The sequence below is a fragment of the Centruroides vittatus genome, unplaced genomic scaffold (assembly GCF_030686945.1).
Source record: "Centruroides vittatus isolate TY-2023 unplaced genomic scaffold, ASM3068694v2 contig_628, whole genome shotgun sequence".
NCBI classification, from domain to species: Eukaryota; Metazoa; Arthropoda; class Arachnida; order Scorpiones; family Buthidae; genus Centruroides; species Centruroides vittatus.
Window position 1 is genome coordinate 6,617,287 of NW_027122385.1, and position 16,390 is coordinate 6,633,676.

The window sequence follows — 16,390 nt, forward strand, 5'->3', positions numbered from 1 at the left end:
TCGTCTGCAGAAATCTCGGCAGTTCACTCGTGGGTAAGCTCGATCTATTGCAAAATTATACTACGGATAATTATAATAAATTATATTCTTAGGATTATTTTAAAATATTTTCTTTAAAATTATTTAATAATTTTTATTAACTAATTGTTTTATTAGTTAAATAAAAATTAATTTTAAATTATCTATAGGCTATACCTATATACAGAAGTCAAAATATATAGGCCTATGTATGTTAGATAAAGGGTTGTATACCGTTGGCATTAATATCTTTCGACACCCTGGAAAAAATACTGTGGGGTCCCCCTCTCCCAAATAATCCTAAAGTCTACCCCGTCTTATAAAGTCCACTCCAACCCCTCCTCAAGCTTACCAAACTCCTCCTGGAGGTCCAACCCCTTCAAAAGCCTAACAAAAAAAAATAATAATAATAACTAATATTTACTGTATTTACAATTTCTTTATACAAATTTTACGTTAAGACGACCCAACCTGTAATAACGGCCACGTGTTATGTTCCCGTCGGTGTCGGTTATACGCAGGTTCGACTGTGTCACCTTTTTAATATGCAGTCTAACGTGCATTCCTTGGCTTTGGTTTCTTGCGAAAGTAATTTAATCTTTCTTTGGCATTTCTTCGGTGATTTTTTAAATAATTTATATTGAAAAAATTATATTTTTAGAGTATGAGCGATTCCTCAAATTTTCCTCGGGAATTTTCTAACAATCTCTAACAGCTGATTATAAAAGTAAGATTGCTCAGCGCGTTTTCACATCGTTAATTGCAAAATCAATTGGTTGATGCCGTTAAATTTTGGTGGTTAAAGGTCGAAGGGTTGGGGAGATTGAAGAAGACACGTGTCGTATCTCGAGTAGGGTAGGACTTGATGAAGATTTTACTCGTTATTATCATTTGCAATTTTTTATAAAACTCATCTCTTCTCTCAAAATTAATCTTTTTACCATTTTATAATAATTGATTAAGTACTCGTAAAAAGTATATTCAATGAAATATCATAATAGATAGTGCCACGCAAAGTTTTAACTTTTACCGGGAAAGTTACGCAACTGGTGCTGAATTTTTTAATTATATTTTTGAAATTTTATGACTTTTGCATAAGATATTTGCATCACACAAGTTATTAAGGAAAATTTAATGTAGACATTTTCATCTATTTTCTCTTTTCGCTGTAAAGTAAGCCTATTTAACTTGTCTACTTTTGTGACATATCTTTCCTTGCGTAATGAAGCAGAGACGGTACTTTCTCACCCATTCAGTCTTCTACGTTTATAAGTATTGTTATTTTTAATATCGAAGATTCCTATTTGTCGCACATCGTCTGTTAATATTTCAAATCAGAAGTGGTAACGTGCGATCTTTTGTCTTCTAGTGACGCACAGTATAATGTAAAACAACGTATATTTAATTTCCTTACTTTAGATTTTTACTTACTCCCACTTGTGGTAGAGTAAATAAAACCACAGAACTTTCGAATTTAGTCGCGGGTTCGTGGAGTTTTCCGGGTTCTTCACGTGTCTAATACTTAAATAGGGTTTTTCATAAAGACACTCGAATAGGTGCCAGTTTGCTCATAAAAGAACACCTGAACAGTGGCCAATTTCACGTAGAAAGTCCTCCCGAGAGGTACTCTCCTCGGCATATCACGGGTATGTCACGTTTTCTTATTGCCTACAATACGAGATTTTCTATTTTTCCTTATTCGTGCGCTGAATATATGCAGTTACTTAATTTACAATATGTGTGTTAAGAGACCTCGCTGACACCGTATGCGATCTTCTAATTAAAAATAATCCCCCGCCTGTGATGTAAGGACACCAACAATTAACATTTTGTCAATTGTTCTCCTTCGCGCATACAACTAATTATTATACATCTTTATTGTTAATAGCTGTAGTTTAATTTACAATAATGACAGCATTAATTACTATAAATTATGCATAAGGGCAATTTACATAGAGTAACGATGTAACTTATGGCAGAATTTTTAACCTTTATTGTCTATACGTTTCATCTTTACATTTTTCAATCAAAAATACACTTTTTTATCTAATAAACACCCTTGTTTTATTTATCATTTTATACATCAATAGCAACTATTTTTACTTTTTCTTATTATTGCTTAATAATAGCTGGAGTAACGCCAAATAGAAAGTATTTTACTGCAACGTATAATTAAAATCACAATATACAACACAGAAAAATTAGACTTCGTTTTACGACGGCTCGCTTAACGACGGGAACGAGTTGAGTCGTATAAGCGGGTGTCTACAACGTATGAATTTCTAAACTTGTTTATGTTATTATTGGTGTTATTATACACATTTTACAGTATAAAATCTTCTTTTCCGACAGAATAATGAAGCATAATTATATCGTTAGGAGCCTGTCATCCTTCTTCTATAAAATTGGTTATCACGTCGGATATTGCCCTCATATCTACGTTGTAATGACACTTATAGCATCGTTAACCTTAGGGGTTGGAATTCATAAAATTTCCATGACAAGGGACATCGAATATCTGTTTACACCGGTCAATTCGAGGAGCGTAGTGGAAAGGAAATGGGTGGAAACCATGTTCCCAGGAAAGATCCCGACTGCTTACGAAATGTCTAAGCGTACAAGATATGGGAAATTCGGTTCTATTATAATTGAATCGAAGAACAAGTCGAGTATGTTGGATGAAGCGGCCATGAAAGATGTGCTGACGTTAGACGACACCGTCAGAAACATTACATTTTACATGAATAACAAGTTTGTGGGATACAACGATCTTTTTCCTAAGGAGTCTGACACCTTCACGCGAAACATGATCTTGTATTTCAAGAAAAATGCCAAGAAAATTAAAGAAGGAAAAGTAACTATTAGGTAAGAAATTTATTTTCGATTATAATAGTTTATAATGCGATTAAGCCCACAGAATGGATAAAAACCACTGACCATGTCTTGGGTTTCCGCCTGGCCACGTGTTTTCCTATTTTTCCACGTTTGTAACACCTCAACAGGGGCCAGCTTCCCCTAAAAAGACCTCCTGGGAGGCATCGCCCGTGTGTTACATTGTCTTATACGAATAAAACCAAACCGGGCCCACAATGGAGATAACGGGAGGCGAGGGAGACGGCCCTACATATCCGGGAAAAGCATTAAAAAAAATGTATAAGGTTGTAAGATTAATGGGCGATTTAGTAAGAGATTCGCAAGAGAATTTGGTTTGAAAAACTGGTCTCTATTTAGGTTTTAAGAAAAAGATAAAATTATGAAAAATCAAGAGAACCTCTAAGAATGGCTATTTCTAAACGATGGCCATTTCGGGAAAGTTTCTTTAGAAATGCATGCAATATAACCTCGCAATAACGTCCATTTGTGTGTTGCCGTCAGTGGCCGTTCTTGGGAGGTTTTACTGTATTAGATTTAATTATGATTTCATTATAATGATAAAATAGAACAGAATTGTATATTTTTATCATATTTTTTTTCTTTTTTTTTTGTTAAAAGTAACTTAAATTCACAGTAAAACCTGTGCAAACCGAAATCGCACGGTACCAGTTTGGCAAATTTCCGCTTTGGACAGGTTTTACTGTATTTGTTTTTAAAAAGTCTGCAACAAAATGCTATCGATAAAGACGCAAAATCGATTATACATACTTTCTTTATGATAATTTTATATCAGTTATAATAACGATAAACAAAAAAAATATAATGATAAGTTTTCCCTTTATAGAACTCTCTTATCTATATATATAAAAACGAATGTATGTTTGTCTGTCCTTCATGCATTACTACACTATTTATCCGATTGCCATGAAACTTCGGGAAGTTGTTTAATACACTCCCGCGAAGGTTTCTGGCATATGTGAAAACCACCATTTTCCCCCTTTCAAAAATATATTTATATACAGATTAAGGCTTTTATGTCCAACAGATGGCGCTAACTCCGACGACGTAAGCTTGCTTTTCTGTGAGGCATTATACTTTTCTGTGAGAATGGACTAAAGCAGTTCATTTTCTATCTATCTATATAAATAAAATATAACGTTCGTTTGTTCCTACCGATTCCTTTGAAATTTTGACACAACGTCGCATTCGAATACGCACGTGTTTTTATATAAATACATGTCGAAATTCCCCCTACTGGGGGCAGATGGACGGGATTAAGGCTTACCGTGAAGAACTTGGCTTCTATTATACTATTTTAGATGCGTTTTTGATTGCGTTTTAATAGAGTACGTCAAGAGAATGTACACTAAGAAGGGATTTTTTGAAATTCTCCCACGGGGGAAGTGTTATACATATATAATAGATACATTTTGAGCCACAACAACGCGTGGCCGGGTCAGCTAGTTTATGATAAATGATATCTATACCACAATTAAGGGTTATCAATTTTGTCAAGCGTTTCCATTCATAAAAAGACGTCTAACAACGACTTGCTTAATCTTTCCGACAAAAAAAATCTAAAATTCTGATGGATCCATCTGTTAGATATTTTATTTTAAAACAATTTTATATTATTAGTTATTATAAAATGGCAAAAGGCTTAATTTTGAGGGTAGGAATGGGTTTTGTTAAAAGGGGAGAAATGTATGTGCTAACAACAAGTAAAATCTTCATTAAGTCCGATTCTAGTCGAGATATGACACGTCACTCATCTCTATCTCCTCATCCTTGTCCCCTTTGACCTCCAATTTTTCTAGGAAAACAAAACTAAACTGCGCGGTTGGGCTTTCGTGTTTGGGCTCGACACGAAAACACAAATGTGATGACACGCCTCTAGTGTTCTGTTTTAAACTGCTAGGTTTTAAACTGCTTTGAATTAAAGCAGTTTAAAACCTTGGAGAGGAAGAGTATTTCCACTTCAGAGATTATACACAAATGATTTTTGTGAAAAATTGATTTCTTCACGACATCATACGTGTTAAATGCTCGTTGTGAGGATCAAAATTAAAAAAAAAAATTGTCATAGTGATTAATATAAATTGAAGGCAATCCTAAACTTCATCGACACTTAGCGCGTGACCAGATTACAAACGGAAATCGGTCCTTAGAGTTTACGTAGCGAATTTTGACCTCGAATATCTCGTTCCATAAGTCGAATTACAAAATTCTGGCTTTGTCACGACATTGGACATTCCGAGTTTTATGAGGTTTTTTTTTTAACTGTTTCCGCCTTGTGGGCATTAAGAAGGCCTTTTTTTAGCAATTCCATTATGGGTTCGGCCAGTCCACAATGGGCGGCCGGGTGTTTAGGGACGGGAGCCGACCTATCCGGACGGACCACCCCCCGAAAAAATTCTGAGGTTTTTTTTTGACCCGCCCGACTCGGCCGAGTCCGAACGGGTCGAAAAAGCTCCAGTCGGGTCCCCATCCTTCACCACCCGGTAGCTTCATTGTGTCCCTGGCCGAACCCATAATGGGCTTGCTAAAAGAGTCCCTCTTAGTGTCCACGGGACAGAAAGAGATTGTTAAAAAGTAACATTAATATAGAAATAATAAGCGCATTACAAAACAATAGATTATTGCTTAATTACGATGTCTTACAATAATAATTTCATCAAAAACAATAATAATAACAAATAACAAATAACAATAATAATTCATAAATAACAAAAAAGTAAATGAATCTTACCAATGCCGTATAGGATATACTTGTCCCAAAATAATAGAGCTAGTTCAAAGTACATAATAAATTGTTTTAATTATTATTAATAAGTCTACATATCTCTACCTTGTTAATTAGTTACTTCGTATACGCTGTCTGGCAATGTTTTTTTTTATAAAATTAAGATCAAGAGAAGATAGCGGCCAGACTATAACATGCACACCATTTGACAAATACCACAAACAAGTTGATTTTGCATTAGGAATGCATACATTATCTTATCGAAATTGGAAAAATTTTCCTCCAATTTTTTTCTGCAAATGGCACACGTGGTACTTGCTGCTCTCCTACAGCATTGATACGACCAGAGATAAAAGCTAGACTTGTATTACCACCTCGTCCACGTGCACACCGTAAAACGTCCACCATTTTGCTGCTGACTTGAATGAATTAATTCATGTTTTCTAACAGTACCAATAGCTTCTCCATCCACCTGGTCTATGTATGTTGAATTTCTTCTCGTCACTCCATATACCTTCTGAAACAGAGATACTTCTATTATTTTGAGTCAAGTTTATCCTATAAAACATTGTTCTAATTCCATTTATATTTTTATTTTATTACTGTTTTTCGATAGAATTATTATTATTATACGATATCATAATAAGCCAATAATCAATTCACTTGTAATGTTTTGTAATGTTCTTCGTATACAAATTCAAAGGGGGGGGAGAACTTCTCATATGGCAAAATCACAGGACATCGGAAGCCAGTTAGACCAATTGGGCCAGGCGGTAATTGATTATATGTTAATTATGAAGCTCTAAAGTCACAGCAGCAATCGACCCGTAGAATTTACAGTGGGAAATTTTACCTCGAATAACTGAGCCCATAGATCGAATTTCAAAATTCGTCACCACACCGGCCTTGCAGAGTTCTACATATTTGCAAAATATCATTTTCGGTGATGGTACGATTTCTCACAAGAGCAAAGAAAACGTACTATTTTACTCGTGAAAGTAATCTTTTAGGGCCTACTACTGGTAATTGCTACGCACATTACTACTGGTAATTGCTTCTTAATATCCTATCTAGCTTAAGTACTAGGCAAGTATTGAATATAGTACAAAATATAGTATCTTAAACATTGTATTACAGCCAAACCTCGATATAGCGCCACAGTTTGTTTGCCTTCGATACTGGCACCAAATCGAATCTGGCGCAAAACCAAATAATCTCAAACAATATAAATTATTTGAAGTAACGACATTCCAGTTTGAAGTTCGAGTATACTTTTCAATGCAAATTCTTACATTTGATAAATTCAGAGTTTCAGAAGAAAACTGCTACCATACTTTCCCTCTGTTATATATAACAGAAGGAAAGTATGGCCATCGGTCAAAAATTGACCCCTCCCCAAGATTTTTACATTTTTGGACTTAGGACACCTTTAAACGTCTAGAAATGAAGAAAAAGAAATCGGGGGTAATTTGTATATGTATGGATGTTAGTGTATGTGTTTGTGGGGCACGACTTTCTTCACCCTTTTTGAAGCTTAATAACTCCTGTACTTTTTGTCGAAATTTTCTGAAATTTTGCAGGAAGGTTTGTATATTAGGAGGATGCAAACTATTAAATTTTGGTGGTTAAAGGTCGAGGGAGTGAAGCGATAAAGGGAGTCGTATCACCAGTACGGTCGGACAGTACATTCATGACGATTTTACTTGTTATTAGCATTTACAATTTTTTTTTATAAAACTCATCCCTACCTTGAAAATTAAGGATTTTGCCATTTTATATGCTCTTTGGTAATGAATAACACTGATATGCAGGTAAAAACGATGAAATTCAATGTCCGAATTCATCGTATCGGTGTTAGGGTCAAAGATACGCATCAACTGATCAGTTGTTGTAGGTTTAGGTACAACATTGGGTGCTGTAGGAATGCTTCTCCGCATTCTTCTATAAGGGTACGGTGGGGTATAGGGTATAAGTTGTTTTCTATAAGAGTACGGTGGTATTTGTAATTTATGGTATGCTCCGTCAAAATATTAATAATGATATCACAATGATGATATTTTACGTTGTCCATTATTAAATAAAATCCCGGAAATATGTTTGGATCGTCACTATGTTTACATACAAAGAACAGAAATAATTCCGAGTAAAATACAAATAAATAAAATTTATATTATCGAAAGCACTGTAAACTTTTAAAGTTATTTTAACAATTAGTTTTATTATACTTTTATTCCTTAAAAGGTATCCTACCAACAGAAGAGATAACAGCTTTACCGTATACGCAATAAACATCGGAGGAGTACACACAAAAGAAGAAAAAATTGACGATTTTAAATCATTCCGTTTGTATTACACAATGAAATGCAAGACAGAGAAAGAAAATGATTTGGCTTCTACATGGGAAGAACACTTCGCCCATGTATTGTCGAAAGTACGTTTAAAAAACATCGAGTTTTACACTCTGACATCACGTAGTCTAGGTGACGACATAACCAGTCCCCCTTACAGCGTTCTGGTGTTGTGTATTTTCACCCTCTTGACGTCATTATACGTTATACTTTCTTCTTTATCATCCGATGTTGTAACCAGTAAGCCTCTTATGGGTTTAGCAGGATATTTAAGCCCCATATTTGCCACCACCACAGCATTTGGATTATTGGTGTGGCTCGAGAAAGGTTTCGTTCGACTTAATTTCAGCATCTTCTTCCTGATCTTAGGTAATTTTTTAAATTATTTATTTTAATTAATTGCGATGTTTCATCTAATTCTAATTATTTTAATCATTTTGAAGGAATTGGCATTAATGATTATTTTGTGCTGCTGGCAAAATGGAGAAGGACGGACAGAAATGATCACGTGAGGAAGCGTGTGGCCGATACGTTTTCTGAAGTTGGAATACCAATTACGTTAACTTCTTTGGTCAACATATTACTATTTTCAATTGGATTTACGTCGTCTTATGGAATGATCAAGATATTCAGCTTGTACAGCGTTGTATCGATTGTATTCAATTACGTATATCAAATATTCTTCTTTGGTGGGTGCATGGCTCTGGATGGATACAGAGAAAAGCACAATCTCCACTGCATCTTGTTAACGCCCGTTAAAACTAAACTATCAGGTTGGAAAAATCGCTGTTTCTAACACCGATCAAACCTCGATATAGCCCCGCATAATTAATTTTGAGTGGTGATTCCCAAAATGGGCACTATCGCGCCATTGAGGAGGTGGCAGTAAAGAGCAAAGGGTAGTAGGGTTATTGGAAAATTCATATTGAAACAAACGCAATACAAAATAAGAAATATCCGCACTAAAAGGGGCAATTTGGTCTTACTCGATTAAGGCAACGCAACACTTGGGCGATCTGCCTAGGGGGATGCCTTCCAGGAGGTCTCTTTAACGGTAACTGGCCCCTAATCAGGCATTACAGACGTGGAGAAAACCCGCTGTCCGGGCGAGGCGCGAACCCACGATCGAACTCCCGGTGTTCAGGGAACGGAACCGGACGGCCGGATGGCCGAGCGGTAAAGGTGGCAGCCTGCCGCTCTGGGGGACCCGGGATCGAATCCGAACGGGTCGAATAATCCCCAGGAATTTTTCGGGGGGTGGTCCGTTCGGATATGTCGGGCCCCGTCCCTCACCACCCGGTCGCCCCATTGTGGGCCTGGCCGAACCCATAATGGGCCTACTAAAAGAGGCCCTCTTAGTGCCCACAGGGCGGAAAGAGTTAAAAAAAAAAAAAAAAAAAAAGGGAACGGAACCGCTTGACCACTGGTAGACTTTAATAGTTATGAGGGAGATCCGTTGGCTAACGTCGATTGGCGCCGAATGAGGGTGGCATTATGTAGGAGGGCGTTATATCGAGGTTTGACTACTGTTTGAACACGAATGTATTTTAGTAACCAGTAAATTTATAAAGGTTTTCATTTTTCAGGTGACAAACGTTTTGAAGAAAGTAAAGAATATCAAAAAGGCGCATCCGTAATCGAAAATGTCATAGGAAGATTGTTCGGTAATTGGTGCATGAAATTCTTTTCCATTCTTACATTTCTTCTTTACATGTCGTGTGCCGTATATTTCATTGCGAAAACCAAAGAAAATTTCAATTTCCTCAACGTCTTCTCGCGCAGTTCGAACACTTACAAATACTTTTCAGCTCAACGTAAATACTTTTCCGAATACCCATATACAATTCAATTAGTTTTAAATCAGACTCTGGATTACTCTAATTCCATCACGCGAAGAAATATCAAAGACATCATATCCAACTTCCAATCCTCGCCGCTCATATTTAATTTTTCCATGTGCTGGTTCAACGAGTACCACAAATTTAGTACGAGCAATCGCACCGGTTTCCTGTTCGAAAAGTACAACTTGACTGATCCTAAGGATTATCTGGCAGGACTAAAGGTTGTCTTCTTACAGTTTAAACCATTCCTTTCGTTTAATAACGATATTTCATTCAACGAGAAGGGGGATGAGATCGTTGCATCTAGGTGCTTCCTCGTTAGTCAGAACATAAAATCTTACGCTGATGAGAAATTACTGTTGGAAAGTGTGCGTAAAATAGCCGACAACTCCAAATATTCTGTTTTTGCGTATAATATGTACTTCCCCATTTACGAACGAAACTTAAACGTGTCCACATACGCAACAACAAGCATCAGTATCGCTGCAGTAGTCATCGCCGTGGTGTTCTTCGTGTTTCTACAAGACGTAAAGTGCGTATTACTCGTAATGTTAACCGTAATATCCATACAAGTGGCCACTGTGGGCTTCGTAACTATGTGGGGTGTTAGTATTAATATTGTATCAGTTATTATTGTATTCATAGGCATTAGTTTCAGTGTGGAATTTTTAGCTCACGTAATTTATTATTACAAAAGTTTATTGAAAAAGGATGCGGATGAGAAGATTAAAACTACATTGCATCACGTTGGTTATGCAGTTGTTCAGGGATTTTTTTTAATCGTTCTTAAAGTTTCTATATTTTACTTCAATCCTAGTTATATGTATCCGACTTGCTTTAAAATTTTATTAGTGATGATGATCTTTGCGCTTTACCACACTTTGATATTAATACCCGTTGCTTTCAGTATCGCTCAGTGCTTTACTTTGCCATGGAAGAAAATGCTTCGAATAAGTGACGAAAACCCCATATAATTTTGATTGACTCTTAATGATTATTACCTAATTACAAATAGCATAACTAATTTACCATCCGTCTATCTATATCCAGGCGACTAAGGCATAAGAGTACTCTAATACTCTAATAAGGAAGGAGGAGCTGCCTGCTTTTATAAACTTAGCTCACTAGGAAGAAAAAGGGGTGAAGAAAAGGTTGAAGGAAAGCACTGCAGGACCTGGATTCGAGTTCCGAGGGGACTAGTGTTAAATGATTTTGCTAATAATGAAGTTTCGGTGTCAACTAGCAAGGGGCTCACGTCGCATATTCGATTATCATACCCTACGTAAGCATTTAAGATATCAGTGTTCAATTCATTCACGTATGGTATGACTTCAAATATACTACGTGATATGACTTTGCTCTTGGATATCGAAAAATCAGATAATAACTATAGTAGCCGAGACTAGGGTCCTAATCGATCATCAAATTTGTAGGTAGGTAGTTGAGGCGCTAATGCCTACGTTTCTAATGGATTCGGGTTGGAATCTTCAGTAATTTTCAGGTGGCCTATGGACATCATATGTATATTATTTTCCATTGCGTCCTGGAGGAACACGCGATGTAATATTTATTGTACCTACATGGTAGAGAGTTTTAAAAAAATTATTTTTTTCTTATGTATTGTATACAAACGTATACAATTTTAGTAAGTCGATCATGTATATATATATATATATATATATAGACTATATATAGATATAAAAGCCTCGTCAATCGGAGCAATAAAAATATTACTAGGATTTTCGTGTGTTCTGTTTTTTTAGTATTTAACTTTTTCCGCCCGTTTGCACTAGAAAGAACCTCCATTGTGGTTTTATCCAGACCCTCATCTACCGAAATACATTTGTTGTGTTTTAAATATGCCACAATAAAATCTCGTCATTTAACCAGGACTATTTGCTGTGAAAAAATCAAACTATAAGGATTAAAGTGATTAGTAGCTATCAATATTAATACAGCACCCCTAGAAATAAGAACATCAGTAATTACTCGATCGAGATAAATGATTGATCTTTCAAAGAATTGCTGCTTTATATCACTCTTTTTTTTAAATTAATGTAAGTAAACATAATAATTACGTTTCTGATTTGTTAATGGTAACAATTAAAAAAAAATAGATGACGCCATACGTCGCAATTTGTCATGACTCATCATGATCAGTAGGGATATCTCCAGGAATACATTTAGCAGGTGGCAGAACGTAGCGGCACCCGATTACAGCCAGATATCTTGGGTATTAAAAATTTTGTAAGGCATATTGTTTCCTTTTTGAACCTGCATCAAAGATTTTCGGATCCGCTATTACATATCTCCATATCTTAGGTTTTAGATTATTGCCGTAAAAATATCCCTTTTTCAATTGCCTATTTCATATTAATATTTAACTTTAATTACTTTTGTAATTTCTGCTTTTACTGGCATGTTTATATTCCTTATTATTCAGTTCAAAGGAACAAGCAGCTCTTCGCCTGCCGTTCGTCATTTCCAGACGAACGACAACCCAGAACTAACTACGTGGAGGTGGCTACTTCAGACTTCCACCAAGAGTTGGAAAGAATACAACACTCCAAGTGACCTACATCACTTGTTGAGTTTGATTCGTCCTAACTCACATAATGAAAATATTTATAATTACCTCTGAATACTTCAAATTCAATTATACGAAACTCACCGTATTACATCTAAACTAAGGGATGCAATATTACAACAACTAATAATAATAAAGGAGGACAAAAACCTATAAATATACCGAGTCGTAAAACGCACGTTAAGGCCATAAATTTTACTTCAAACTCATACCGAAAATAATTAACAAAAAACAAAGAGAAAAAAATACTCGCCCTGCGCGGGATTTAATAAAGCGGGACACGGAGAGTTTTTTTTTTGCCTCCCGTACGTTACTGAAGTTTACTTAATTACAATTTTTCCGGAAAATCCCAAAGAAAGGAAAGAAAAATGCGTAATTATTGAATAAATTTAGGCTTAACAATGGCCACCTACAACAGACAAAGCGAACAATACATTCTAACAATTTGTTACGTATCGTTATTATGTATTGTTAAAAACGCGTGACGTATTACGATTCCAACATATTTTTACGTTACGTGTTACGTAAAAACATTAATCGCTTTGAATATTTCAGAAAGAATTATTTTATTAAATAATCCTTAAAATAACATTCATTAGAAACACATTTATATTAACTTTTTTACGTGGAAATAATTCCTTTTTTCTAATAAATAAAATTATAAAAATGTCAAATTATTCATTTCTTCTAAAGTAATGTTATCTGTATTTTTGAAAATCCGAAGGGGAATTTGTAATGATTGTGGCCCTTTGCAGGCAAGGTAATGCTACCAGAATGTCTTAATACACAAACCTTCCTGCAAAATTTCAGAAATTTTTGACAAAAGACACAGGAGTGTGTGAACAAAGTCGTGCCCTTTACACACACTAACATCCATACATACAGAAAGAATGCCAGTGGTTTTGTGTTTCTCGACGTTTCAAGGTGGCGAGCCGTAAAATGTAGGCTAAAAATGTTGGATCATTTTTTGACCGATGGCTATACCTTGCGTCTGTTAAAATCGGAACTGACGGCCCAATGAAGCAGTCTCTGCCCATTCCTCCCCGAATCAATAAGCCGCCACCCGGTCCTATAACGGAAGTCGTCGCCAATTAACTCTGTGCCTCCGAAACAAATATACGACCAACTCTGACCCGGAACATTATCCAGAACTCTTCTAACGTGCCAACCTCCTCGTTTAGTCAACCTTCCTAAGGGACAGACCGAATTTTCTCCTGCATCGGGTCTACAAACGGATCCTTCAACCTACAGGCAATTAACTCCACGCCAATCACGTGTAAACTCTCGCAACCACATACGATATAGATAAGTTAATTTGTTTGTATCGTGTACTCTTTTTCTGTGTAATTAAACAGTTATTTGTCGTTAGCCTGGCATCCGAGACAAGGGTATAGCTCCCAGCTTTAAAATGATACAGTGCAAACATTATTGAAAATAAACGTTTCTTTGTATTTCTAAACAATAGGAAACCTTACTTTTGGATTACCCATGCACTTAATGGTATTTTCCACTTCATATTTCTGTTTCCATTCCTTAAAACCATCAAATGAATTAAATGTCTGATTATAATTAGATATAGTAATGTTGTGTAGCTCTCTGAAGTGTAACAATACTTCTGTTTTATGAAATTCACCCTTCGTTGATTTGTCGGTAGATGGCGGTTCATATGGAGTTTATGGCTGTTCACCTTTACTCCGTGCGACTTTGTGGGTGATCGTTATGCGACCGAAGAGACGGCCTTATAGAATGGCCTAATCGCGCGCGGGGAAAGAATGCCTTCCGTGAGGACTTTTATGGGAAACTGGCCCCTATTCAGGCGTCATCGATATGCAGAAAACCCGGAAAACTCCATGCTGCCAGCCTGTCCGAGCGAAGAGTGAACCCACGACCGAACTCTCAGTGTTAAGGGTCTAGTCCATTCAAATGGGGGACGAAGACCGCTCGGCCATTGGTGGGCTGAAATTCACCCGAACTCAAACTACGTTTAAATAATTTTATAACTTCATCATTCCTGTTATCCTCCTTCTTTTTATGCCTCTCTTTCATATGCCTGCTTAAACTTTGCTTATGCTTGTACTTTAAATTGCATATACTACATTCCGTTTTCAACGAAACACTGAAACAAAGACAAATCCAGTTGCCGCGATTGGCGCTGTTTGCCGTAGCGGCAGAATTTAGAACTAACGTTTACCAGAGAGCTAGACTCTTGTGTATCCGAGTAACCTAACCTAACTAGGGTCAATTGAAATTCATTATCACGATTGAAGCAAAGGAATTAACACAGACAAAATTTAAAGCGATTTATACCAAAGTTAGATACTTAATTCTCTTAAAAACATGCTTACAGCATTATTTATTAAGTATGCAATCACGCTGGACCTAAAAAAAAAATTAAAAAATAAAAATAGTAAGTAAAATTATAATCCAACACAAGAAAATAATAAGCACGAGTATAATTGAAAGACACTTAAAGCGAGGTACGCTTTTAGTAGACCTACTATTAGTAAAAATTACTCGGGTTATCATTTCTTCTTAATAATTGCAACACTGTTACCAAGATATATAAACCCTACAAACATATATGCGTGTCCAAGCTTCTAATCCACAAAGAGTGAACAGAAGGCAAAAGGAGAAAGAGGCTACAATCCTACAAATCATCCGTTCGGCAACTTTCTCCACACTATCTTGTCCAGACACACCTCTCTTGCTTCAGATACACCCTCGCGAGTGTGTCTGAAGCAAAAGGTGAAGTTTTCCGGGTTTTCTTGACGTTTGTAACACCAAAATAGGAGCCAGTTTCCAGTAAAAAGTCCTACCGGGAGGACGTTTATGTGGTAACCAAATAATCTTAAACCGTAAATTTGCTGTAAGCCTGCGAAAAAATTTCAGCTTTCTCCCTCTCAACGGCTTTTCCCGTAGCCTTTTAACAGCAATAACACCATCCAGGAAACTTCTGCAATTTTAAAAACATTTTTTTTTAATGCTTATTCCTTTTTGCAGTATATATACGTATTTTATTACACACAGATACATTGTACCGTCACATCGACGCCATGTTTGAAAGGCGAAACACCGCATTCGACAAAGAGCGCTACTGCTATATTTCCGTATTTATGATCATAAAACTGAATATTCTTCTTAATTAAATATAATTTGAGTTTTACTAATGCAGGTAAATAGATATATTGAGATCGTTTGAGTTATAATAATACGTCTTTACTCTTTCCAATATGATATCGAAGTGACAGTAGTGTATACCTAAACACATTGCTCATCACTAGTTAAAAGAATTAAATAATTTTTCGAGTCGGGATTACTTTTCATCAAGACATTGTTAGCACAAAAGAGTATTATATATGCACTGTTTTACTTACGTAGAGTGTAAAAATATAAATCCTATTAGTCGTTTTTAACAGAGGCAGCCGGAAGAGATCAAATAGTCGTATTGCCCTTTTTAATCTGGACTCAGAACTTTTATAGATTCACACAGTTGATATCCACTAAGCCTGTTCTTGTTGACATTTTTAAGCCCACTGAAAATGTCTGAAAATCTCGGGACATACTGTACCATTTATAATACGGAAACAAAATTCTGTGTACGCACGTGTGCTGGCCTGTGTTTCGCTTTATCGCAGGACCTCTTGGACTAAAAATTTTGAAATTTGGCAGTAATCTTCTATGTAGGAGGACGTTAATGCTATTAAATTCCGTAAATTGAGTCAAGAAGAGGGGAGAGAGTCAGGTGAGAATTAACAAAAATTCTACTCGTTATTAGCATTTCCAACTTTTTACAAACTCACTCCTACCTCGAGGATTTTATCTGTTATAATAGTTAATATTATTTTTTTTAAATTATTGTTGAAGTAAGTCTCAAACAGATGGCGCCACATAATCATCACCCCTTCCTGTTCGAACGCTGATAAAGGGCCCTATTAATATATTTTATTCTTTCCTTTTTTCAATAAGGGATGGAAAGTCA

The 16,390-nt window shown here is 36.1% G+C and overlaps 1 protein-coding gene across 1 annotated transcript; it reads left to right on the forward strand.

Moving 5' to 3' along the window:
* On the forward strand, positions 1-10,996 carry LOC136979545 (patched domain-containing protein 3-like). Its single transcript, XM_067275550.1, has 5 exons — positions 1-33; positions 2,371-2,883; positions 7,877-8,352; positions 8,427-8,756; positions 9,570-10,996. Exons 2-5 carry the CDS (start codon positions 2,375-2,377, stop codon positions 10,796-10,798), a joined length of 2,544 nt encoding a protein of 847 aa, XP_067131651.1. The 5' UTR covers positions 1-33; positions 2,371-2,374; the 3' UTR covers positions 10,799-10,996.
* The last annotated feature ends 5,394 nt before the right edge of the window (positions 10,997-16,390 follow it).

What these genes read in the sequence shown, in the direction of transcription:
- LOC136979545 (XM_067275550.1), top strand. Translation starts at nt 2,375, where the DNA reads ATGAAGCATAATTATATCGTTAGGAGCCTGTCATCCTTCTTCTATAAA. An exon ending in GAAGGAAAAGTAACTATTAG is followed by an intron (nt 2,884 to 7,876) that starts GTAAGAAATTTA and finishes ATTCCTTAAAAG; the next exon opens with GTATCCTACCAACAGAAGAG. An exon ending in CATCTTCTTCCTGATCTTAG is followed by an intron (nt 8,353 to 8,426) that starts GTAATTTTTTAA and finishes ATCATTTTGAAG; the next exon opens with GAATTGGCATTAATGATTAT.